The 26,992-nt window shown below is 40.8% G+C and overlaps 1 protein-coding gene across 3 annotated transcripts in view; it reads left to right on the forward strand.

Annotated features, from left to right (window-relative positions):
- Window positions 1–26,992, forward strand: part of NKAIN3 (sodium/potassium transporting ATPase interacting 3) — a 513,013-nt gene that overhangs the window by 461,166 nt on the left and 24,855 nt on the right. For all 3 annotated transcript variants that reach the window (XM_043880325.1, XM_043880326.1, XM_043880327.1), the window contains exon 5: window positions 21,638–21,698. In XM_043880325.1, coding sequence (XP_043736260.1) covers window positions 21,638–21,698 — 61 coding nt within the window. The remainder of the gene's footprint in view (window positions 1–21,637; window positions 21,699–26,992) is intronic.

The raw sequence follows: 26,992 nt of genomic DNA on the forward strand, positions 1-26,992 counted from the left end.
CTTGACACCTTTAAGATCATTAAGTGGCTTGATCCCTTTATTGTTTTATCCTTTGAAGACCACCATAGGGGTTTGATTTTTACTCTTTAATGCCAATGAGGCATCGGAGACTATCTGAGAGGGAGCTATGTGGAAGAAAACAGTAACACTGGACCCTTCTGGAAGCCAATAAGCAGAGGAGAGAGGGGAGATGGGGGGCAAAGAGAGCCAGTTTGATGTCACTGTTAACTACTGAAATACTATTGCTATTTAGTCTTTTAAGCAGAGACAAAATTTTATCCCTATTTGGCCAGTTTGCATGAAGATTTTGCTTTCTCTAAAATGCAAATAAAATTCCTACCAATGCCCTCTGACATGGTTTCTATCTTAAGTACATCACTCCCTCCCTCCCTCTCTTTCTCTAGAGCCCACTTTTCCCCACTTCCTCTTCTTCTTCCTCCACTTTCCCTTCCTCCTTCCATCTTCACACACATAGATAGTATTCACTGAATGCAATAGAAGAGAAAGGGTGTCAGGAAAGTCCAGGCTGAAAATTATTTGAGAATCCATCAGTAAGTTAAAGCAGGTTTAAAATCCTTCTATTCACAAGATTAAAACTGCAGCAAAAGCAAAAATAACAAAACTGGAGCTGATGAACACATGGGAGGTAAGGGTTACAACAGACTCCATAGGTGGCTTTTATCCATTTTAACAAGGATTAAATCTATTTTAATAGTTCTTTGTTAAATCATTTAATTACTTTTCTGAGAGGAGACAGCTCTAGGTATCATGTAAGATAAAAGCCTTTCAGTTAAAAAAATAAAAAGTGGGGAAAAAAGGAAGCAGCTAGGTAATCAAGATAAGATTATAGTCAGAGCCTTACATAGAAAAGTTAACATTTCAAATGACTTCTGCAAAAATCTCTTTCCAAATCTGCTTCCTTTCGAGACTTTGATTAAATTCACATTAGTACCATGGGGGGGAGGGGAAGGCAGATGTTTTAAAAAACTATTGTCATATTAACTGATGTGAGAAAATGTTTCTTGATTTAATGACGTGTAAATAAGATTTATTTTATATTTTTCGGGCTGTGGTTATTAGCCTCCTGGTGAAATGCTCAAATTATATGCTTGAAAATATAGATACAAATATACTCCAAAAGAAAATAAATAAACAAAGCCAGGTGTGTCACTCTAATTCAAGTGAAAGTAAATTCAAGTGTAAAGGAAAGAAATGGTAAAGATTAGGAGGAAACAGTTCTCTCATGTCAAAACCCCAGTTTCATATGGTAAAAAAGAAAATTATGTAGTATTTGTTCATATATATACATATAATATATGTTGTTGTTATTGTTTGGTAGCTAAGTTGTGTCTGACTCTTTGTGACCCCATAGACTGCAGCATGCCAGGCTTCCCTGTCCTCCACTATCTCCTGGAGTTTGCTCAGGTTCATCTGCATTGAGCTGATGATGCTATCTATCCATCTCATCCTATCAGTACTTATACACATATATATAGTATAATATCATATATACACATATATATACATTATATAGTATATCATGTGTGTGTGTGTGTGTGTGTGTGTGTGGTCTTCTATTAACTTCCTGAAATAAATAAAAAGATTATACCCTTCCCTCCAGGAGTCTGTCATTAGTTTGAAAAGTTGAGACATACAAGCATAAAATGGTAAAGAAATGGTAATAAGATGTGTTAGGCAGTGATAACTAGCTTTGCAGGTCAGTTACCTAACATACAAAATAAAGGGAGGGCTTCTAATACTCAGTAGATTCCATTCCACTTTTAAAATGTACATTAGTGCAGACAGTTGGCTTAATAAGAAGAAAATAACTTGTGTAATTATTTCACACAGAAGTAGACAATCAGTGCAGGACAGAGTTGTAAGTGTGCTTGAGGCATGGACTCTCCAGACAGATGCAGATACTTGCAAGTGTTTGCATAGAATTTTGTGTTCAAGTCCACTTAATGAGGTCCCCTCCCCACTCAAGCTTTCATGCCCCCCTTTAAACAACCCCCATGCCCACAGGATAAGAGGAAAGACTCATGACTCAGAAGTGAAGCACTAGGGTGTGGGAACTTCGGAAAATTTGAGACTACTCTGTTTTAAGGAGCAACAGCTGTTCAGTTTGAGCTGACTGGTGACAAATAAGACTTCAGGTCTGATTTTTTTTTTTTTTAGGAAAACTGGAAGTTTGAAGTTTTTGTGATACCTTCCAAAATAATACACAAACATTTCTACTGGCCTTTCAAGGCTTTGTTATTATTTTGTTACTCCAAAATAATTTTTTTTTATTTTTGACAACCATCTTAACATTTTAAAGAGACAACGTGTAGACCAAATGAAGTGTATTTGTGGACTGGAGACAGAGGACACCAGTTTTTTGTTTGTTTGTTTGTTTTTGGATTGGAGTCTAGTTGATTTACAATGTTGTATTAGTTTTGGGTATAGAGCAAAGTGATTCCGTTTACATATACATGTATCTATTCTTTTTTGGATTCTTTTCCCATATAGGTTATTACAGGATATTGAGTAGATGTTTCCTCTAGTGAGTCAGTGTGACCTGGAGAGGTCAGGCAGGGCTATGACATCTACTGATGCATTACTTCCTGAATGTGGGGGGGGGGGGGGTGTGTGTTTGTGTGCACGCGTGTGTGTTCATAAAGACATATACAACTGGGAAAGGTAAAAGAGAAAGCACCCTTCTGACTCTGGAAGGATCCACAATCAACAGGTTGGAATGATGAGAGAGTATGGAAGATTTGGGTAAAAGAGAAAAAAATTTCCCCAACCAGAAAAAAGATCAACTTTATAGTAGAACACAGCCTTGAAAGACAAGTGGAGATGTTTGTGTAAGCAGAAGATTCTTGAATGATATTGATTCGTTGCATTTTGATCATATGTAAAGATTGGTGCCTCCTAGTATGTTTGCTATAAAATGGCATGCCCAATGAAAATCCAACATTGCATTTAGGTAGATTAAATTCTGTCAATATCCAACAAAGACACGTGATTTTTTCCCAAAAGTTATTTTATTTTTAAAAAAGTTTTATTTCATATTTGAGAATAGCCAATTAACAATGTTGTGATAGGTATCCATTTTAGATATAGTAGTGTATACATGCCGATCCCAAACTCTATAACTATCCCTTCTTCCCCTCTGGCAACCATAAATTCATTCTCTGTTTCTGTTCTGTAAATAAGTTCATTCGTATCATTTCTTTTTAGATTCCACATATACAAAGACACATAGTATCAAATTTCTTCCTTAGCCATTTATTCACTTGTTATCAATCACAGATATGAATTCAAAATCTTGAAGATCTGATTTCAGTGGCAAAAATGCTGCAACTTTAATTATTTTCATAGTGATCCTGATATAAAATCCTGCAGAAGGCAAGACAGGAAATCAGAGTTGGGTTGAATGTCAATTATGCATGCTAATTTCCACTCATATACAAATATCTGATTAAATTCCTAGAATGCAGCTGGGTCCACTTTCATCTTTAATGAAAAGAAAATATCACTCAAAGGGTGTGAAAGCAGGGATTGAAAATTTGAAGGGTGTTTTTCTCGAACACTCATAGGAAGTCATTTCTCATATTACTGTTATTTCTGTTTCAGTTGTTTGCTTTTTGGTTTGTGTTTTGTTGTTATTATTATTTTTTGTTGTTGTTGCAGTTGTTGTTTTCTTAGAATGAAAACTCTGAAAAGAGCCCAAGGGAATGTTGTAAAATTTAAATTTTCCTCCCAGCCCCAAAACTAGGGTATATCACTTCCTCACTCTGGTGGCAACAGCTGATATCAGTTTTGGAAATAGTATGTGCATATAATACCAGCTCATAATTGAATTTAGCTACATAAAAAAAAAGCCCAAATAATATTTGTTTAGAAGATAAGTGTAAGTCACTCAGTCATGTCCAACTCTCTGCAATCCCATGGACTATAGCCCGCCAGGCTCCTCTGTCCATGGAATTCTCCAGGCAAGAATACTGGAGTAGGTAGCCATTCCCTTCTCCAGGGGATCCTCCCCATCCAGGGATCAAACCTGGGTCTCTGGCATTGTGGGCAGATTCTTTACCATCTGAGCCACAGGGAAGTCCATTTAGAAGGTAGAGGTTTGTTTTACTCTCATCTGAGAGGGATCTGGCAGCAGCACAGCAGGCCTATAATGGTGCCTCCATGGTCATCTGAGAATCAGTCTCTTTTAATATTTCCTTCCTCATCTGATCTCAGATCATTCCATTTTCATCCTGAAAAGTACCTCATGATCACAACAGGGCAGCCAGAGTGAAGTCTATCACATCAACATTCCTGCCAAGAAGAAGGAAGAACAAAAGGGCATGCCTCCCAGCTGTCAGTTCCCTTTAAAGAGATTTTTTCTGGAAAGTTACTTACAGCATTTAGTTGACCAGCAGAGGCAAATTTTAAGTTGGAGAGAACAGACATGTGGATACAGGAGGGAAGGGGGCAGGGTGGGATGAAATGAAAGTTTGCTTTGGAGTCGGTCCTTCCTCCCCAGATTCCAGGCAGATTTTTCCCACCATGATTTTGTGTCAGGCTGGGGTTGTCCCAGCTTCTGCCTTTTCACACAAGGGCAGATCAACATCACACCCACACAGGACCCTGTTGCTGTCATCAGAAAGGAATTCGGTGCTGAGCACCACTATGGACCCAACCTTTCGGTCCATTGTCAGCCCAGCCAAGTGTTGCTTCTGGGCACTGGGGCCGCTGAAGTCCAGAGGCAGGTGGGATACAGATGCTGGGGTGCCGGGCAGAACCGAACACCCACAGTCTACTTGGAGTTTCATGTCAATTCTCTGTGAATTTGGATGGATAAAAAAGGCCATTAGATTTGACAAAATGTAGACTGCTAACCTTTAAAAGAGCAATCTCAGCAGAAAAGTAGGGCCAGAAGCCAAATCGCAGTGAATTAAGGAAGGAATGAAAAGCAGAGGAAAGCACGCAGCTGATAACAACATTCATTTCAGACGTTTGTGGGTGGAAGGAGGAAGCTGTAAGACATAACAGAATCAAGTGACATTTTTGTAAGATAAGGGAGAACCAAACATTTTTGAAGGCAGAAGGAAAAGAGTCTGTGAAAAGGAGATATTGGAGACAAGCCCAAAAGAGCAAAAGAAAGATCTTTGGAAATCAAGATAAGAAAAAACATCAGGGAGACAGGAGTGATCCTTTAAAAAGGAAAGATTCCTTATCCTCGGATTCATTAAAAAAAGAATGAAGGAATATGTGAAGAAAGAAAATACAATCGGGTGTGTCTGTGTATATGTTAATTGGTTCACGTTAATTGTCTTACACTCAACAAAGTGCTAGGAAAGAATAAGGATTGTGTTGAGTTATACTGGGGGCTTCCATGGGATCAAAAATGTTTATTGTAGGAAAAGCCTATGGAAACAATCTATTAATGTATCCTCCTCATTTGAAGAGACGGGAAACTGTGTATGAGAAATTTTACTGATTTACCGAGATGGGTTGAAAGGAATCTGTCAGGACTTGTTACTATGTGAGAAGAATCCTTGAAGGCCATGGGCCAGATGTGAAACCAGAGTGGGCCCGGTCCTGGAAAGAAAGCTGAGGTCGGAGAGATGAAGCCACGGTTGAAGCTGAGGAAGTTCACATTCATTTGTTCTTACTGATAAGGCCTGAGCGCTATGGTCCCGCTCTACTTTGTGACCCAAGAAGAGGGGCAAAGAAAGAAGAAGTGATACAGGTTCGGGCTTGGTTCGGTCCATCAGTGAGCAAGAATGGTTGGGATGCTAAGTCTGGAGGGAGGGCAGCATAAAGCCACTGGCCATGCATACTGCTTCCATCAGTAAAAGAGAAGCTCTGATGAAGCCAACATCTTTATCATCTCAGGTCTCACCCAGTGAATGTGGAGACAGTCTGAACTATGCCATCGACCTTTGTAGACTAATGACATGTGCTTGATTCCTGATTCCACTACTAACTAGCTATGTAACCTGGAGCTAGTTATTCTGATCCTTCATTTCCTCATCCACAAAGGAGAGAAACTACTACTCACCTTGCAAATATATGTTGTGAAAGTTAAATTCTTGAGAACTTAGCACTAAGTACCTAGTAAATACTCAAATGTTGCTACAAATGGTTACATAGGTCTCTTCTAATGAAATATCCAATGCACCATACAATATAAGAAGATAGACTCTATCTTGAAGTATCGGATTATTACATAGAAAGAGCTGTGTAATATACAACCGTTCAGATATTCTCTAGGATTCTCTACAATAAATGAGATCATCCTCTCAGCTCGGCTTCCATCATATAGAAAATCAGAAAACTACCAAATGTGGTAGGGAAGAGATACTTTCTGTCAGTGATGCTGAGGGCAATGCCTGGAGGGACCTCAAGGAATCTTAACCGTGTTTTTAAGGCTCGTTGAACACCATCCTCACCCACTGAGTTTATGTAGCACGAAGCCTCTTCTCATACAGTTTCTACCTCTCAGGGCATAGTAGGGAGACCACCTTTAATTACCACTGAACCAACCCTTAATGCCTTCCTCCTGGGATGTCCATACAGTGTAACAATTTTAGTCTGAGAACTGGGAAGGCAGAACTGGAACAGGAAACCAATAGTCAGCTATGGTCAGCTGTTCTCATTTTTAAACACCAGAGATAGAAGCAGAGGCACCATTTATTTTCACTCAAAATTACAAAAAGAATCACCTGTTTTTTTTACTTAGGATTTTTGTGGGCACAGTATTTCTACAAAGATTCTTTTAAAACATAACTTAGAGCTTCCCTAGTGACTCCGTGGTAAAGAATCTGCCTGCCAATGCAGGAGACATGGGTTCCATCTCTAGTCCAGGAAGACTCTGCATGCCATGGAGCAACTAAGCCCAACTTTTGAGCCTGTGTTCTAGAGCCCAGGAATTGCAACCACGGAGCCCATGTGCCGCAACTATTGAAGCCAAGGTGCCCAAGAGCCTGTGCCCCACAACAAGAGAAGCCACTGCAACAAGAAGCTCATGCTCCACAACTAGAAAGTAGCCCCCACTCACCGCAACTAGAGAAGAGTCTGTGCGTGCAGCAGCAGTGAAGACCCAGCATAACCAAAAACAAATCAATAAATAATTTTTTAAAAGTATATCTTGGATCTGCAAAGCATCTGGAAATTTTACTGGTTTCTGAGGTAAAATACTATAATCCAAAGTCATCTTAGAAAAAAAAAAAAAACTCTTAGTTTGGGCAATTAGAAAATGGGTAACATTAGTGAAAACCTCTTCACTTCTAATGATTTCAACATATAAAGAATAATGATGACTCTTTCCCATTGTATTGGAAATGCATGCATGCTAACTCACTTCAGTCATGTCCAACTCTGTGACCCCATGGACTATAGCTCTACAGGCTCCTCTGTCCATGGGATTCTCCAGACAAGAATACTGAAGTGGGTTGCAATTTCCTCCTTCAGGGGCTCTTCCTGACCCAGGGATCAAACCCTTGTCTCATGTCTCCTGCATTGGCAGGCAGGTTCTTTACCACTAGCTTCATAAAACTAAAAATAAAGTCTGAAAACTGTAGATTATAGATACAATTATGTTGGAACTATTTTATGCTTTTGACTCAACTCTTACACTTCTCAGGCTTTAAAAATGCTATGGAAGGTTTAGATCATCATTTTAAAAGGACAGACTATATGGTGCGCAATGTGGTGAGTGAATAGTTGGATCACACTTAATCCCATGTAACATTATTATGAAAAATTATACCATCTTCCTGGGATTGTACCATAAAGGAGTCTGTACCTGCTTTGCTGAATAAATGCAGCTCTGGATTATAAAAAACTGTGTATACAGTAGCAGAAAGGAGAAGGATCAACATCATGAACTACAGAGTCAGAATATAACTTCCTACCTAAATGGTTTGGGGACAAATTGATTAACCTCTGTGCTTCAGTTTTCTCTTCCATAGAATGAAGATAATGATAGAACTTAGCTCTTAAAGATAGAAGGGATTAATGAATTAATGGACATGTGGTGTCCATCTAAACCCTGAGCTAAGCACTAGGCATCCATTAGTTCAGTAATCCTCATAATAATCAGTGAAGTAAAATGATCGTTATCCCCATTTTACAGAGGAAGAAACTGAGGCTCAGAGAGGTCAAATACCTTGCCAAAGTTTGTTCAGATGGTATTGGAAAAGCCAATATTTGAACTGAGATCTCTCCAACGACAAAGCTGAACTCTTGACCAGCAAAACCATTAACTGTAAGGAAAGCACTGGATTCCAGGAACAAGGCTGAAATTCATCCTGAGAACTGGATAACTGGAGCAACCCCAGCAGCAAGTATGGCCTCTTGTAGATTCCCCAAGCATTAGATGGAATCCCTCTGAAGAGCATCATTGGCTCTGAGGACTCTGAAGTTGTTCTCACAGTCAAAAGAGAGGAGATACAGAGGCTCAGAACCGAGGAGGGTGCAGGAAGACAAGGAAAGTGGCTTCAGTTGTGTCTGACTCTTTGACCTCTGGACTGTAGCATGCCAGGCTCCTCTGTCCATGGAATTTCCCAGGCAAGAACACTGGAGTGGGTTGCCACACCCCCCTCCAGGAGATCTTCCTGACCCAGGGATCGAACACACATCTCTTATGTCTCCTGTATTGGCATGCAGGTTCTTTACCATTTCACTGAGACCATCAAGGGAGGTCAGGAGGTTCATGACATGGGATCCTCCCCACCCCCTGGCCCTGAGTGGAGCAGAGGGGATCCGCTGCACACCCCTGAAGTCCAGGCAGGTCCCAGGCTCCGCATCTGCTTCACTCAAAGGTTCATTAGTTACAAAGGCTGGTGCACTTGGTACCACAGCCAGTTCCTCACACAGACCATCCTGGGACCTTCTCAGAGCTGGACAACAGCATCAGCAGTCTCATTTGGTCTCCTGTTCAAGAAAGTGGAATTTAGGTGGAATTGATTCTGTGTACTAATTCAGTCGAGTGGATCACAGCATCTGCCACATTTCACTAGGCAAAACTTTCAAATACATCCCTCAGACAAATCAAGAAGCCTGTGAAAACCCCATTTCACTTACAGACAAGCAGACTTCCATATAGCAAAATCCTTCCCCTCAAATTCCACACATACGTCCGGGCAGAGAAATGCCTGTCTTTCTCTTGGGTTCTCCTGAGCTCTATAAAATCTATATATCCACATACAACTCCATCTATGATAAGGGGCTGAGAGGTTTACTGAGGTTGCATGACTGTCCGCAGATGGTGGGAGCAGTGTCCACGACGAACAGGGCTCCAGACATTGCCATTTGATTCCATTTCTGATGAGCCAGCTCCTCAGTGGGAAGGGTCTGGCAGTGGACAGACATGCAGATCTGTATGCCCCTGGAGTGATGCCTGGCTGCCTAAGATGGGGCTTGGAGCACGGCTGCTCTGCCATCTGCTGCCTCTCAGCAGGTGTTCTTGGGATCTCTATTTTCAATACATGAGATCTGGAGATGGACATCCCACTATCGGGTTGTGTGGTCTACCAGCAAGCTGGATTTGAGGGTGTATTGGCAGGCATGTCTCTCCTGAGATACTGAGGGTACCCACCCTTGACCCTGAGAAGTACAAAAAGAGTCATAATGCTCCGGTAAGCTAGAGGGCAGGTTCAAAAATGTGTCCTGAGAACTAGAGGTCTGAGTTGTTAGAGAGTGAAGTCAACAGCTCAAGAACAGGGACAGAAGATGGAAGAGGCGAGCCTGAGGCCAGTCTGAATGGACACAGACAGAGGGCTGCTGCCCAACTGCAGCTTTCACTCCAGTTCTCTGGGCCTGACTCAATGTAGAGAGTCAGGTACGGAAGAGGCAGAGGCTGACGTGACCTGGACTAAGTCCCCTTTTATGCTCACCCAAGACCCTACCCCTCACATTCTGACAGTATCACAAAACAACTCTTTAGCTCCAAACTACATGTATAGGTTCATCTCATACCTTTACAAACTGACTTTTAGCTCTATGTTTAGGATTGTAAAGTGAGTAAATAATAGAAGATATATTTTTAATAGAAACATTTTTCTTCAAATTACCTCATAACACGCAGGTACTATGACACTAGTAAACTATTTACATGGTACCACTGAAGAATTGCTTCCCAGATGGCACTAGTCAGGAATCCGCCTGCCGATACTGGAGACGTAAGAGATGCAGGTTCACTCTCTGGGTCGGGAAGATCCCCTGGAGGAGGGCATGGCAACCCACTCCAGTATCCTTGCCTGGAGAATCTCATGGACAGAGGAAGCTGGCGAGCTACTGTCTACGGGGTTGCCAAGAGTTGGACACGACTGAAGTGACTGAGCACGAAGCATGCACAGTGAAGAATTATTAAGCTTGGCAGGGGACACTTAGAAAAGTCCCAGATATGAGCTACTGAAATAAGTTTATTTGTTTGTCGTGTTTGAACAGCGCTGTTGTTCCTCTATGACTTGACTCCAGAAATGCACCGAGAACAATGCTCTTTGCAAGTCAGAGTAACTTGTGTGTCCTCTGTATATTGCTGAGCTGGCTTGTACGGACCATCTGCATCACAAAAGCATGTCATTAAAAAGCTTATCTTCCTTGGTAGAAGCCAGCAAACCATTTGTTTTCCATTTTGACTGTCTACACGAGTGCTTCTCCTATACATAAGGGCAATAAATCCCCAAAGCCCAGAGTAATGCGATGCTGTTGCCGTTGTGCATTTTTATGGTCATTGTAGAGAAAACAACTTATTTCCATATTCATTGATTCATTTGAAGCCCAGGGTGCCAGTGGGACTCTTAGGAGAGGGAACCAAATGTCTTCAAATAATTTCAGGCTTCATTTGGCATAGGACACATCCATAAACAGGCATCACAAATTCCGGATTCCTGAAGGATAAGTCTGAGCAGCTTGATTAAAAAACAAATAGGTTAGGAATTACTGGGATTACAAGGAAATTCTCCCCATAGTTATCAAATAAATAAGAAGCCAGGCCCTCTTCCCCTGAGGAACCTAAGTTCCTAGACTTCTGTTCTGCTGGGTACATAGGAGAAAACAGATGGACATGGGTGACAGTTGTGCAAAAATGCCCTTCTGGGAGCCCTGGAGAAAGAAATGTGTCTGCACAACTCTGTGTGGTAAGACTGTCCACCTGCAACCTGTGCTTCAGCCTCAGAGTCTTTTAATAACTCCTTAGGAAGGAGGGAAATGTCCGTGTCCAGCCCAATGTGAAGAGTGAGGCACTGCGCAAAGGTGAGCCCTCACCCCTCCTAAAGGAGAGAGTCAGAAGGTTTCCAAGTGATTAACCACCTGCCACATTTCTGGACCTTCTGTCATCTGTCACAACAAGAGGGAAAGCTGCATTCAGACCGCAGTCAGGTTTGGAGTACCACCATTCCTTGTGAAAACCACTGGTCACTTCTATAAAGTAACTGGAAAATTCGTATTCCATCATGTTATTTCTCCTCTCCCCAGTGAAGGAAGTGGCATGTATTCAGGAACACCTGTAGCTATTTTTCATGTACTTCAAATGTTTGCATGAGTGCTAAGTTACTTCAGTTGTGTCTGACTCTTTGCGACCGCATGGACTGTAGTCCACCAGGCTCCTCTGTCCATGGGATTCTCCAGACAAGAATACGGGAGTGGGTTGCCATGCCCCACTCCAGAGGATCTTCCCAACCCAGAGATCGAATCTGTGTCTCCTATGTCTCCTGCATTGGCAGGTGGAACACGGAGCCATGTGTGAGGCCCTTACCCAGCCCAGTGGTCAGTAATGCAGAGCTCCTTGTCCTTGACCTGTCAGAGGCCCTGGCCACGGCTGATTGCCCTGGCTTTCATGTATCACTCCATCCCTTGGGCCAGCCCTTTTCAGTCCCTTTTGCTGCTTCTTTGGCATCTCTCCAACCCGTAAATGTAATAATGTTGCAGGACTTATCCCTGAACCTCTTCTCTGCCTTCACTCACTTCCTTAGTGATCTAATCCAGTCACGTGGCTTTAAACACCATCTGTAGACACACAGATGACCTCCAGATTTATTACTGCTCTTTGCCTGAGCAGTTACTCAGGGCTGGGTTTTCAGCTAACAGTCTTTACAGATGAGGTATCTTCTCCCCCATCCCACCTTTGACAAAGAGTAGGCTTACTTCCTCTTACTAGAAAAGTAACTCAAAAAATCACTACAGAAACTTTTAAAATATTTCAGTATGATGGGTTTTTGGAGGTAAAATTACTGGGTGAAAGAGTTTATATAGTGTTTGCCAACTTCTTCCAAATGTAGTATGTGAGAATGTCAGTCTGATCATCTTTGTTAACACAAACCCACAAAAATTTTTTAAAGTGTTATAAAATATGGTGACAACATAGCTTTCTTGTAGTCTTCATGTGATTTAATTTATGTCTGATGTATGACATCATTCCACAGTTTATTAGTCTTATTTCTTTCTATATGGCTTAGATATTTATGTTCTTTGCAAATTTTTCTATTGTTTGCCCTTTTTAAACTTAGAGGAATGACTTACTTTTTAAAAAGCAACTTAAGGGACTTCCTTGTTGGTCCAGTGGCTAGGACTCAGTGCTCCCAATGCACGGGGCCTGGTTTCGGTCCCTGGTCAGGGAACTAGATCTTACATGCCCCAACTGAGATCTGACACAGTCAAATTAATAAATAAAAATATTTTTTAAAAAGTAACTCAGGATTCCTCTCCTGCAATACGACCATCTTTGTATGCAGGGGGCCATCATGGCCCAAGGGATGTGGGGAGTACAGCAAAGAGACATGAAGTTCATTCTGGCTTCTGTACCCTGAGTAGTCAAGTCCTTAGTCTCTGGCCCAGCATCCTGTTACTGAGAAAGTAACAGGCTAATTTGTTAGATTGTACGTAGAGTAAAATCCCAAACCCTACACATTCTTTTTTTTTTTTTTAAGCCCTGCACATTCTTGACATTAGGTAGCTATGGTTTCTTTTATAAATAACTTAACACCTTAACCCAAATAAATTACATGCAGATGCTTTCTACTCACAAATGTTCAACTTAATGACATCTGTAGGGACACAGAAGCTAAGAGCTAAGCCTGCCAGCCTCTGCCTGCCTCCCATGGGAGGGACTTGGGCCTAAACTTTTATAAAGTCATTTTGGACTTGAGGAAAACTTTGGACTAACAAAGAGCCATTTAGAACCTGTTTGGTAAATAGAGAAACTTCCCTCATTCCTTACAAATTCTCTTAAGCTTTAGGGCTTAAATGTTGGCATGAGTGCTGGGAAATTTGGGACAGTATCTGGGACTTATTTTTGTTCAAAAATCCTTTTGGCTTCCCTCAAACCTCCCAATTCTCTCCTAAGGCTGGTACTGAACAAGTTTTTCTCTCTGCATTCCGTAAATGAATTTTTCTCACCATCCACTACCCTGAAAAGTGATCCCTTAAGACACTCAGGGGCTTCCCCAGCGGCTCAGCAGTGAAAAATCAGCCTGTCATGCAGGAGACTCGGGTTCGATCCCTGAGTGGGGAAGATCCCCCGGAAGAGGGCATGAAAACCCACTCCAAATTCTTGCCTGGAGAATCCCATGGACAGAGGAGTCTGGTGGGCTACAGTCCATGGGGTTTCAAAGAGTCGGACACAACTGAAGAGACTGAGTACATACACAAGACACTCAGGCTTGTAGAGATTTTCATTTCTTTGACTTATTCTTACCAAGACCCACAATTAGCAGGACACACAGACCATGGTTGGTTGTCCTGCATGACTGAAATCTAATCCTGTCAATCCTTATACAAGCCCGCCAGGCTCCATGGGATTTCCCAGCAAGAATACTGGAGGGAGTTGCCATATCTTTCTTCAAGGGATCTTCTTGACCTAGGGATCTAACCCATATTTCTTGTGTCTCCTGCACTGGCAGATGGATTCTTTACCACTAGCTTCCCCTGGGAAGCCCTACAAGATTTGCAGGCCAAACAAATCAACCTCCTATACAAAACCTACTTGCAAAAGCTAATCAGTCCCTTCACACACAGACAAAGGTGCTGGAATCTCGTCTTAGGCCATTTGCATCCATTTAATATGTTGAAAAAAGATGGAATTTATGCAGTCAGAATTTATAATATGAAGGAGAAAATCATTTGAATGTTATAACCATAAAGATGGATGTCTTTTACAGAAGAGAAAAGAGATGTCTTTAAAATGAATGACTCTTTTCAAAACTTTTTTTGAAGCAGAAATAATCAGGATTATTATCCTGATGTTGTTTATTTTGTGTCTTTGCTATTGGCAAGAATGCATTTTATTCCATTTCTTAGAGATAAGCAGAAAGCCATGGGGACTATTTCAACTCATATTCTGGGAAACCAAGAACTACACAACAGTCAGCCATCTACAAATCAGTGATTAACATGATGTCTAGACATGTTCTCATGAGAATAACATTATTAATGAAACAGCAGTTTGGTTAATCATGAGAGCAAAAGTAATTTGGGGGGTAAATAATTTATTAGTATGCCAATCAATAAAGCAAAAGTAAAAGGATATGTTTTAATTAATTCATTTGTTATAATATTGAGATTATGACTGGCAAATTCTGTTTGAAGACCTGGACAGTAATCTAATATTTCCCATATGGCAGGTCGTTATCTTTCTATTTCCAGCTAATGGTATTGCATATTTTAATTACCCAAAATTTCTTTTGTTTCATCTATCAGGATATTATTAAGATCCATCAATAAACAATTGGATCTGCAAATTTTCTGTTTCTATGCTATGTGTTTCTCTGTTCCTTTAAAACTGGGTGTTCTCATGTTTCATTAACAAAAAAAATTTCACTGACTAGGGAAGGATAGTGTGATGCCAGTATAGCTAAGAACCTGATCTTATTTTCTGTTACTTGAAAGACTCATTTGGAAAAAGAGAAATAAATATATTGACCAATAATCTTGAGTACATAGACAATCTTTTCAGAAACACCATTAACTCAATAATTTAAAAATAATCCATGGTCCTAAAATGTGGGGAAGAAATACAAGATAAATAAGACTTAAATAAAAACATTTTTTGAAAATTTTATTTGAAAAATTATTCAATTGAGTTTGCTTCTTTTGTCTTTATAAAAGTACATCTATGGACTTCCCTGGTGGTACAGTGGATAAGAATCCACCTGCCAATGCAAGGGACATGGGTTCGATCCCTGGTCAGGAAGATTCACATGCCTGACTGCAACTAGGCCATATACCATGATGACAGAAGCCCACACACACTAAAGCCTGCACACTGTAGCTACTGAGCCTACACAGTACGACTGCTGAAGCCTGTGAGCATAGAGCCCGTGTTCTGCAGCAAGAGGAGCCACCAGATGAGAAGCCCACACTCCACAACTAAGAGTGATCCCCACTTGCCACAGCTAGAGAGAGCCCCATGGCAACAGCGAAGACCCAGTGAGAACAAAAATCAATCAATAAATAGCTTTTTTTAAAAGTACATCTATGATCCCCTTCTTATGTAGTACTACTAACTGCTCAATGTCTCATCCTAACCCCAAGTTCAGTTCAGTTCAGTTCAGTCGCTCAGTCGTGTCCGACTCTCTGTGACCTCATGAATCACAGCACGCCAGGCCCCCCTGTCCATCACCAACTCCCGGAGTTTACTCAGACTCATGCCCATCAAGTCCATGATGCCATCCAGCCATCTCATCCTCTGTCGTCCCCTTCTCCTCCTGTCCTGCCCCCAATCCCTTCCAGCATCACGGTCTTTTCCAATGAGTCAACTCTTTTCATGAGGTAGCCAAAGTACTGGAGTTTCAGCTTCAGCATCAGTCCTTCCAATGAATACCCAGGACTGATCTCCTTCAGGATGGACTGGTTGGATCTCCTTGCAGTCCAAAGGACTCTCAAGAGTCTTCTCCAACACCACAGTTCAAAAGCATCAATTCTTCGGCGCTCAGCTTTCTTCACAGTCCAACTCTCACATCCATACATGACCACTGGAAAAACCATAGCCTTGACCAAACAGACCTTTGTTGGCAAAGTAATGTCTCTGCTTTTTAATATGCTATCTAGGTTGGTCATAACTTTCCTTCCAAGGAGTAAGCGTCTTTTAATTTCATGGCTGCAATCACCATCTGCAGTGATTTTGGAGCCCCCAAAAAATGAAGTCTGACACTGTTTTCACTGTCTCCCCATCTATTTCCTGTGAGTTGATGGGACCAGATGCCATGATCTTAGTTTTCTGAATGTTAAGCTTTAAGCCAACTTTTTCACTCTCCTCTTTCACTTTCATCAAGAGGCTTTTTAGTTCCTCTTCACTCTCTGCCATAAGGGTGGTATCATCTGCATATCTGAGGTTATTGATATTTCTCCCGGCAATCTTGATTCCAGCTTGTGCTTCTTCCAGCCCAGCGTTTCTCATGATGTACTCTGCATATAAGTTAAATAAGCAGGGTGACAATATACAGCCTTGACGTACTCCTTTTCCTGTTTAGAACCAGTCTGTTGTTCCATGTCCAGTTCTAACTGTTGCTTCCTGAGCTGCATATAGGTTTCTCAAGAGGAAGGTCAGGTGGTCTGGTATTCCCATCTCTTTCAGAATTTTCCACAGTTTATTGTGATCTGCACAGTCGAACGCTTTGGCGTAGTCAATAAAGCAGAAATAGATGTTTTTCTGGAACTCTCTTGCTTTTTCGATGATCCAGCACATATTGGCAACTTGATCTCCGATTCCTCTGCCTTTTCTAAAACCAGCTTGAATATCTGGAAGTTCACGATTCACGTACTGCTGAAGCCTGGCTTGGAGAATTTTGAGCATTACTTTACTAGCATGTGAGATGAGTGCAATTGTGCGGTAGTTTGAGCATTCTTTGGGATTGCCTTTCTTAGGGATTGGAATGAAAACTGACTTTCTCCAGTTCTTTGGCCACTGCTGAGTTTTCCAAATTTGTTGGCATATTGAGTGCGGCACTTTCACAGCATCATCTTTCAGGATTTGAAATAGCTCAACTGGTCATTCCATCACATCCACTAGCTTTGTTCATAGTGATGCTTTCTAAGGCCCACTTGACTTCACATTCCAGGATGTCTGGCTCTAGGTCAGTGATCACACCATTGTGATTATCTGGGTCTTGAAGATCTTCTTTGTACAGTTCTTCTGTGTATTCTTGCCACCTCTTCTTAATATCTTCTGCTTCTGTTAGGTCCATACCATTTCGGTCCTTTATCAAACCCATCTTTGCCTGAAATGTTCCCTTGATATCTCTAATCTTCTTGAAGAGATCTCTAGTCTTTCCCATTCTGTTGTTTTCCTCTATTTCTTTGCATTGATTGCTGAGGAAGGCTTTCTTATCTCTCCTGGCTATTCTTTGGAACTGTGCATTCAAATGGGAATATCTTTCCTTTTCTCCTTTGCTTTTTGCTCCTCTTCTTTTCACAGCTATTTGTAATGCCTTCTCAGACAACTATTTTGCCTTTTTGCACTTCTTTTCCATGGGGATGGTCTTGATCCCTGTCTCCTGTACAATGTCATGAACCTCTGTCCATAGTTCATCAGGCTCTCTGTCTATCAGATCTAGTCCCTTAAATCTATTTTTCACTTCCACTGTATAGTCATAAGGGATTTGATTTAGGTCATACCTGAATGGTCTAGTGATTTTCCCTACTTTCTTCAATTTAAGTCTGAATTTGGGAATAAGGAGTTCATGATCTGAGCCACAGTCAGCTCCTGGTCTTGTTTTTGCTGACTGTATAGAGCTTCTCCATCTTTGGCTGCAAAGAATATAATCAGTCTGATTTCGGTGTTGACCATCTGGTGATGTCCATGTGTAGAGTTTTCTCTTGTGCTGTTGGAAGAGGTTGTTTGCTATGACCAGTGCATTCTCTTGGCAAAACTCTATTAGCCTTTGTCCTGCTTCATTCTGTACTCCAAGGCCAAATTTGCCTGTTACTCCAGGTGTTTCTTGACTTCCTACTTTTGCATTCCAGTCCGCTATAATGAAAAGGACATCTTTTTTGGGTGTTAGTTCTAAAAGGTCCTGTAGGTCTTCATAGAACCATTCAACTTCAGCTTCTTCAGCATTACTGGTTGGGGCATAGGCTTGGATTATGGTGATATTGAATGGTTTGCCTTTGAAACGAACAGAGATCATTCTGTCATTTTTGAGATTGCATCCAAGTACTGCATTTCGGACTCTCTTGTTGACCATGATGGCTACTTCATTTCTTCTAAGGGATTCCTGCCCACAGTAGTAGATATAATGGTCATCTGAGTTAAATTCACCCATTCCAATCCATTTTAGTTTGCTGATTCCTAGAATGTCGACATTTAGTCTTGCCATCTCCTGTTTGACCACTTCCAATTTGCCTTGATTCATGGACCTAACATTCCAGGTTCCTATGCAATAGTGCTCTTTACAGCATTGGACCTTGCTTCTATCACCAGTCCCATCCACAACTGGGTGTTGTTTTTGCTTTGGCTCCATCCCTTCATTCTTTCTGGAGTTATTTCTCCTCTGATCTCCAGGAGCATATTGGGCACCTACCGACCTGGGGAGTTTCTCTTTCAGTATCCTATCATTTTGCCTTCTCATACTGTTCATGGGGTTCTCAAGGCAAGAATACTGAAGTGGTTTGCCATTCCCTTCTCCAGTGGACCACATTCTGTCAGACCTCTCCACCATGACCCGTCCGTCTTGGGTGGCCGCCCACGGCATGACTTAGTTTCATTGAGTTAGACGAGACTGTGGTCCTGTGATCCGATTGGCTAGTTTTCTATGATTATGGTGTTAGTGTGTCTACCCTCTGATGCCCTCTTGCAACACCTGCTGTCTTACTTGGGTTTCTCTTACCTCGGAAGTGGGGTATCTCTTCACCTCTCCCTAAATTTCAGCTCACTCAGATGATGGAATCAGGACTACCTGGCTTGCAGTTTAATAGCTTGTTACTATTTTCCAGGTGTCTTGTAACAGCTGGAAGGCAAACCAGCGGAGGTGGGATAGACTTCATTTTAAGTTAAAATTTCTCCATCAGGATGGGATTTTTTTCAACCCTGTCAGATTAGCTCTGCATATTGATATGTAAAAACAGTGTTTCAGCATTGAGCTCACCGAGTTTGCTCTCACGGCCCTTCTAGTCAATTCTCTGGCCATCCTTCCAGGAAATGCCAATGAACCAGCTAGTAAATACCAATGGATCCAGCATGCCAAATGGAATGAGCTAATGCTAAAACAAAAAACAAAATATATTCCCTGTCAAAGAGGCTAATAATAGGCTAATATACACATCATTGTCATCTCATAAGATATCAATGAAGATAAAACAATAATTTATCTTACTTCAAATCAACATAAATGTGTAAGTGGAAGTGTTGCTGCTGCTAAGTCACTTCAGTCGTGTCCGACTCTGTGCCACCCCATAGATGGCAGCCCACCAGGCTCCCCCGTCCCTGGGATTCTCCAGGCAAGAACACTGGAGTGGGTTGCCATTTCCTTCTCCTGTGCATGAAAGTGAAAAGTGAAAGTGAAGTTGCTCAGTCGTGTCCGACTCCCAGCAACCCCATGGACTGCAGCCTACCAGGCTCCTCCATCCATGGGATTTTCCAGGCGAGAGTACTGTAGTGGGGTACCATTGCCTTCTCCTAGTAGAAGTGTTAGATTTTTTGTAAAGATTTATGTCTGTTAGGAAAGTAGAAAAGTAATATTCATTGTAGCACTGAGCTATCATGAAAGCCTTAACTTTATACTAGAAAAGTCCTACAAAACTCAATCAAAACATTTTGCTTATCTTTCACCTACATAAACGGAAAAATAATGATTTGTAAGATTTAATTTCCCTGAGTTCACTGTTGTGGGAAAAATTATTGGATTACCTAAGCTATCAAGCAACTATGGACTAACTATTCAATATGCAACTGCCAAGATAAACGTTGATCTGTAACCAAAGTAACAAAACTAGTTCAGAAATGTTTTTATTGTAACATGATTCATCCAGGCTTCTACTAGCCTTCTCCTTGCCAAGTGAGTAGAAGAGACCCAGAGTATCGGTCATCCTGGTCACGCTGCACAAGAAGAGACTTGATTTGTCCGGCTGTCACTTTCTCTAGCTCTTTAGTGTTCAAAGGAAATGTGATCTGCCTACTTATGTCACTAGGACTCATGTCACCTGAACTCATTGAACTGCTCTTCAAGCTAATGGGCCATATTCAAAGTCAATTCCCCACAGTAGGCCATGTTCATCCAAAGAGCTACATCAAGGAATCCAAAGTAGAACATGTGTATTGAAAGGAGTGAACAAGATAACACCTGGGAACGTTAAGGAGAAAATATTACTTCTGTTTCTATTTATGTATTTATTTTCTAAAAACTGAAGAAAAATGAACCTTTAACAATGTCCCTGTTTCTTTGTAAGAAAATGGCTTCAGCCTCTGAAACATTCCCTGAGTTCCAAAGGGCAGATTGAAATAGTTACTAATTAGGGAAAGGAGGAGATGCAGAAACAAAGGAGGAACAATCAAGAAAGGAGAACAATATACCGGTGTTTGCACCTTCCCAGGTGGCTTAGCAGTAAAGAATCTGCCTGCAACGCAGGAGACCCGGGTTTGATCCCTAGGTCAGGAAGATCCCCTGGAGGAAGGCATTGCAACCCACTCCAGTATTCTTGCCTGGAGTATCCCATGGACAGAGGAGCCTGGGGGGCTACAGTCCATAGAGGTCACAAAGGGTTGCACACGACTGAAGTGACTGAGCAGCAGTAGCATACCTGGTGTTTGCAGCTGGCCATTTATAATTAACAAGACAATTTAACATTTAATTAGAATTTACACTCTCAGAGCATTTTCCATAATTAAATAAATGATTGGTATTTAATTTACAATGAACATATTTTGATTCCCCTTGTGGTGATTAAACATTAAAATAGTTGTAGTAATAATGAAAGGTGCTACTAATTGCTCTACAAATAGTCAAAACTTAAATATGTATGTTCTGAATAATCTGTGGTGGTTTTAAAATATAAGAACTGTAAATACCAAATAAAAATCTAGAGGAAATATCTGTAATCTGTTCCAAGTTAAAATCTAAGTAAAATATATGTATAATTTTTCCCATTTCTGTGTACTACTTTAAGAAAATCATTCAGTTCAGTTCAGTCACTCAATCGTGTCCAACTCTTTGCGACCCCAAGAATTGCAGCACACCAGGCCTCCCCGTCCATCACAAAGTCCCAGAGCTTATTCAAAGAGATGTCCATCAAGTCAGTGATGCCATCCAGCCATCTCATCCTCTGTTGTCCCCTTCTCCTCCTGCCCGCAATCCCTCCCAGCATCAGAGTCTTTTCCAATGAGTCAACTCTTTGCATCAGGCGGCCAAAGTACTGGAGTTTCAACTTCAACTCAGTCCTTCCAGTGAACACCTAGGACTGATCTCCTTTAGGATGGACTGGTTGGATCTCCTTGCAGTCCAAGGGACTCTCAAGAGAAAGTCATTAAACCTAAGTAAAAATGAAAAGGGTTCTTTAAAAATCATAGCTATTATTTTAAAATATTTAAATAGCATATAAGTTTTTTTTCTAAATGTTACAAATTCTTAGATGATACTACTATATATTCTTTACTGATTATACAGGCTCTTTAATTATGGACTTTTGTCCTAGATTTTCAAGATTTTTTTTTTCTTCTTTGCAGTTGGTTGGTTTTGTGTATGCCTGTTATGTGATCAGTATTTTCATGGAAGAAGAGGATACCTGTAAGTATCATTTTATCTGCTTCTGGGTTTATTTTGCATGAGATTACCTTCCAAAACTAATCATTACAGGATCATGAAATTTTTTATATTTGGAATTTTAAATGATTAAAATCAGCAGAGTAAAGTTACAATCAAACATTTACAAACTATCCTGCACATAAATAAGATGGCACTAAGTATGAAAACTCTCAGTCCAAGTCATGCAAAGAGAATGCAGAGAGACAGGGATGCCTACGGATTGCTGTTGTATCATTTTAGTAACTTTTCATCAGACACCTAAATGTCTTTTGGAGTAGAAAATTAGGGTTGCTTTATCTATCACCAGTTATAAGTATGCTGGCTGCAGAATTTTGAAATCTGACTAATAGCAATAACATCAATAGTATAATACAGTGTATCAAGAACTACATATGTATATAAACTCCATAAAGGAAACAAAAATGACAACCTTCAATGTAAGATGTAAAGAAAGAGAGAGACATGCTGAAAAGCAATGAATGGAATGATAATAAGTAGTCACATTTTAGCAGAACACTAAAAAAAACCAAAAAGACATTATTACTGGAAGTTATGTGGAAAGAACTTTAGCAACAAAGGTCAACAACTGGCACTTATGGAACACCTGCTAATCTATAAGGCACTTCTTGGCACAATTTCATTATAGGCTCATGTTATACCAAAAAACTTTAATTTGCTTTTTAAAAATAAATTATTATTAGATAAATAAATCATAACCAACCATCCTGGGGATTTGGTTATATCACTGCAGTTACTGTCTGGGTTGTAAACATGACTCTTTTTTAAAAAAATGAGGATAAGTGTCTAGTTAAATGTTACAACTACTTTCTATAACATAATTGCAAAAGAGTGAATTCTTGCCACCAAATAGGTACAGCTCATAGTGTATGAACTGGAATCCAGTTAACAAAGAGGATTCATTTAGTCAACTGGAAGAAATACTAGACCTTGAGATTAAACTCACCAGGCAGTGAAAATATGCAAACATGCCACATCATCTCTTTTGTGTCTGCTTGTGGCTATCTTTTTTAATACTGGTTGATCTGGAAGGTTTCTGACATTTCAAAAGTGCTATTGTAATGACAACACTTCCAACTATGAGGTTAACTTCAAAAAGTATATTTTGAGGTGTTCCAGTAGTAGTTCTGCAATCTTACAAAGCTTACGTACTGAAAACCAGCAGAATGCTTCCAGTGCATAGCTAAGACAGTCTGCACAGCCAAAAACAACCGGTTGAACAAGGACAGTTTTAATTGGAATTGGGACCTTACAAAATTATTAGAATTGGGGCTGTATAAATGCTTCTCCAAAGCATGATATTAATACATTGATTGATAAATCCCAGCTGAATACCTTATAAAGTACTTTTGAGCAGGTGTCCAAAGGATCTTCTTTCTTCTCCTCACTGAACTGATTGGAGGTTCTCAAATGATGCCAATTCTTCATTCATCCTACCTTCTTGTGTAAGGGCAGGCAGATTAATCAATAGTCTTTTATCTAGTAGACTAAATATATAAAGGACTTTTCCTTGAAGCTTGTGATTTTAAGCTAAATTTGGAAATGCAAAATGACATGCAAAATAGAAGATTCATCTAAACTGAGTAAAAGATTTTTGACCTCTTATCAGCCTTTTTCAACATAATAATGTCAGTGTATATGAATCAGCTTGCTACTGGCAGATATTATGGTTTCATTGATTTTAGAGTCTTTAACTACCTTACGTTTCTCTATAGAAATCTCTGAATCAGCTATTTTAATGCCCATGAAACCGTCGTTGAAGCAGCTGCTAGCAGCCTATTCTATTAATGGTTTAATTCTAGTGTTTGTTACTGGGATCATACATTAAGTTACCAAGAGACATCTAGATAAAGTAGTTGTGTTACCATCAATTCAAATAATACTTAGAGCCAAAAGGGTCTTGGGTGCTCAAAATGAAGTAAATACGCCCCGGACGAACCTGACATGATAATTGGCTGGAAGCAAGATGACAGTAAAAAGCAATCACAAACCTTTTAGTCTGGTAGTTCTCAAGTGAGGGTAATCTTACATTTTTTTATTGAGAGAAGTAAGAATCTAAGTGCAGTTGTAATTAAATTGTCCCAGAGTCTTCAGAAGGTAGATGTGAGCAAAAAGAAATGTCTGAAGCTGATTGCATTGATCCCATAGACTAGTGCAATTTATGCCAACACTTAGCTGTCAGGTGTAATGATGAACTGCCCTTTGGAGCCACCATTGAGCTAGCGAGAGGGCATTACCAACCTCCAATCGAGATGTGTCCTTTGAATTGTGTTTCCAAAATGTAAACATCAAATAAGAAAACAATACTGGTAGCCTTTCAGCTTATCTGAGCATACCTCTGGAAAGCTTCTTCTGAAAGATAACTGCAAATAGACAAAGTAATGTCATAGTATTTTGGCAGACAATATAGCATTTATCATTTCAATTCCTATTCTAACTAATGAAAATCTCTGCATTATTCAAAATGCAAAGTTAAGCCTTGCTCATGGACTGAAAGCTGTCAGCCATCCTTAAAAATTAATAACTACCTGCCTCTCTCTCTGCAGTGCTTAAGTGGTTCTATGGGACTAACATTTCAGCTGATGGACATTTCTGAAGGGTAATAAATGCTTGAGCAAACCTTTATTTCCAGCCACCCATCTTAGTTACCTTTCAGACTCTTGCGCCATTTCCTATAAAAACTATGATTGCAGGTCAAAGACAATGAAATAAAAAGCTCACAAAAGCAAGAGTGCTGCTATGTAGGGTCAATACTGTTCATCATTCATTCTCATGAAAAAGCCTATTTATCTGTTTCACTTTTTATTTCTTTTTTTTAATATCTATCAATCTCTTTGAACACTTTTGTGGGACTGGGGTATTTGGAACCTGTAGTAGTAAACACATGTCAACATCTTGTTTGTGAACCATTTACTGCTGAAAATGAACTTGTGGGATGGCTACTGTCTTGTCAGTTTTACTAAAAATAGCTTTTTTAATTCAAGGAGGTGTGGAGGGGAAGCAAAGACGCTGACAAATAGTATTAACTTTATAAATATAGTCAGGTTTCTTCAGAGGATCTTTTGCGAGCGCTGCTTCATCTGATATTAGGTTGCAGATTGGGAATGGAGCTTCTGTTTGGTTTGAAAAGCCCAGCCTACGATGTATATGTTGAATGGCTGGAGAAAGGTACACTGAAAACCCTAAGTGTTAGTTTTTGAAAAGAAAACAAATTCCCCAGATGTGGGTTCAGTATTTTATTGTGAAAATCTCAAAATACCTCCTTATACAACTGTTTGACCCTTGCTAATGTAGTTTGGGAAACTTTTTATTGGCACGAAGGGCAAGCTTTGGAAAAATAATTGCATATCTGCTGTCCTTCCCATAGGCTAGTGTTCATGTATTTGCCTGTCTTTCCATGAATTCCTGTTAAGAGAACAAGGTGATAGTACCGTAGCAATGATGTGAACTGGAAATAAAAATAACCCTTAGGTCCTGCTAAGAATTTACCAGAGAAGCTAATGGGAGGGAAACTGACCAGTTTGAGTGTTAATTTCCAGCTTCCCTTCCTTCCTTTTGTGATGTCTGGAAAAGCCTTAGAGAAAGAATGTGACCCAGAGGTCAGGCAGTAGAGGACAGAGAGAAAGCAGCAGAGGCCTGGATGATCCTCAGAAGACAAAACGTTTCTTTATTTTGTGAGCTTTGCAATATGTGGATGTTTGAGGGTTGTTGGGCTGCACCCCACAGGCTTATAAGCCCTGTACTTGCCCAGCCTCAAGACTGAAGAAAGAGCCCAGAGTCAGCATCAAAGACATCAGTGGTTTCATGGATGGGGGATTTTACACGTCCGAGTATCTCTCAAGAGGGATGTCATCAACACCCAGCTCCCCAAACCAGTAAGTCAAGGAGGGACTCTCCATGAAGTCAAGAGAGCAAAGCCATCTTACTAAAATCAGCTCCAAAGTCGGGGCTAACCTCACAGTGAAATGGCGCCTAGACGGTCAGAAATGGGTTTAATTTTTCTGTGTTTCCACTTGAAACTGTATGTTAGAAATTTTTTAAATGAAAGTGGTCCTCACTCTGCCAATACCTAGCTCTGTGCCCATTAACAAATAGAATCTCCCATTAGGGGGCCCCCAAGCACTCAGCTCTAACATCACAGCCCTGTGGATGACACCCAGAGCCAGGAGTATCTCAAGGCACCATCAAGTGCATCATCTTTTCTTCATTCATTTCCAAATGGTAAATATCAGGTAGCTATTCAAGACATCCTGATCTCTCTGCTCCAGACTAACAGCCCAGGCAGTGTGAAGGCAAGCCCTCTACACAGATGCCCATCAACTCAAAAGAGACAGGATCTCACCTCTCTACAACCGGGGTCAGACAGGTTGGAGCTTCCTGGTTCTTATGGTTACCAAGAGCCCAAGCTGTGGGGCATGCCCTTCCCTGAGAAGGAAGACTGAAGGATCTGCCATCCCGATGGTACAGAATGGAAGATGAGAGATTTGGGAGCCAGAGGTGATTATGAGGGAACAACTGAAAAAAAGAAAGTTCACATCCTCATGGTATCCTAAATGCAGTAAGAAAAAGAAAGGGCGGGGGGGGTGGCGGCCGTAAGGATTTTATGTGGATCCTGGGCAATAGTTTTTATTATTTATCCAATAATAGTGTGTTATTAGTGGGAAAATTTAGAAGCCCAAGGGAGAGAGGAGCTAGCAGTATTCTGACATGGTTCCTTGTATTTCTATTTTAATTCTAAAATCAGCAGCCCCATCCCAACCCATCCCCATCCTTCTCAGTCATCCAACTGAGCTACTTAGCCAGCCCTACCGCGGGTATGCTAAGCCCTCGTTTCTCTCCAGCCATCCCTGAGCTGCCTGGTGATCGGTCCCTGAGCGGCAGAGAAGCACATACTGTACCCACTGGCCCTGATGCTGCCCCACGAGGGCGCGTGTGTGAGGACCCCCTCTGCTTCTTCCTCTCATGCATTCCAAATCAACTGCATCTCCTGGTCCGTGAAAACTGCAGCCTTAGAGCTCCCTACACTGCGAGTTTGGAGTCCTTACTCTCATTTTAGGAATGAGGACATGAAGCCCAGACAGGTGATGTAATTGTGGCATCTTTGTCCTCCTCTGCGCTGCACTGACAGCATCAGACTCTAAGATGGCAAAGAGAAGGCAAGCCAGCAGACATGGCTTCCCACAGGCTCCTCGGGTCTCTCTCCCATCAGAGGTGTCCGTATTTATCCATGATTTTCTTCTTGATGACACAGAAAAGGG

This window comes from Cervus elaphus, chromosome 21, assembly GCF_910594005.1.
Source record: "Cervus elaphus chromosome 21, mCerEla1.1, whole genome shotgun sequence".
Classification (NCBI taxonomy): Eukaryota; Metazoa; Chordata; class Mammalia; order Artiodactyla; family Cervidae; genus Cervus; species Cervus elaphus.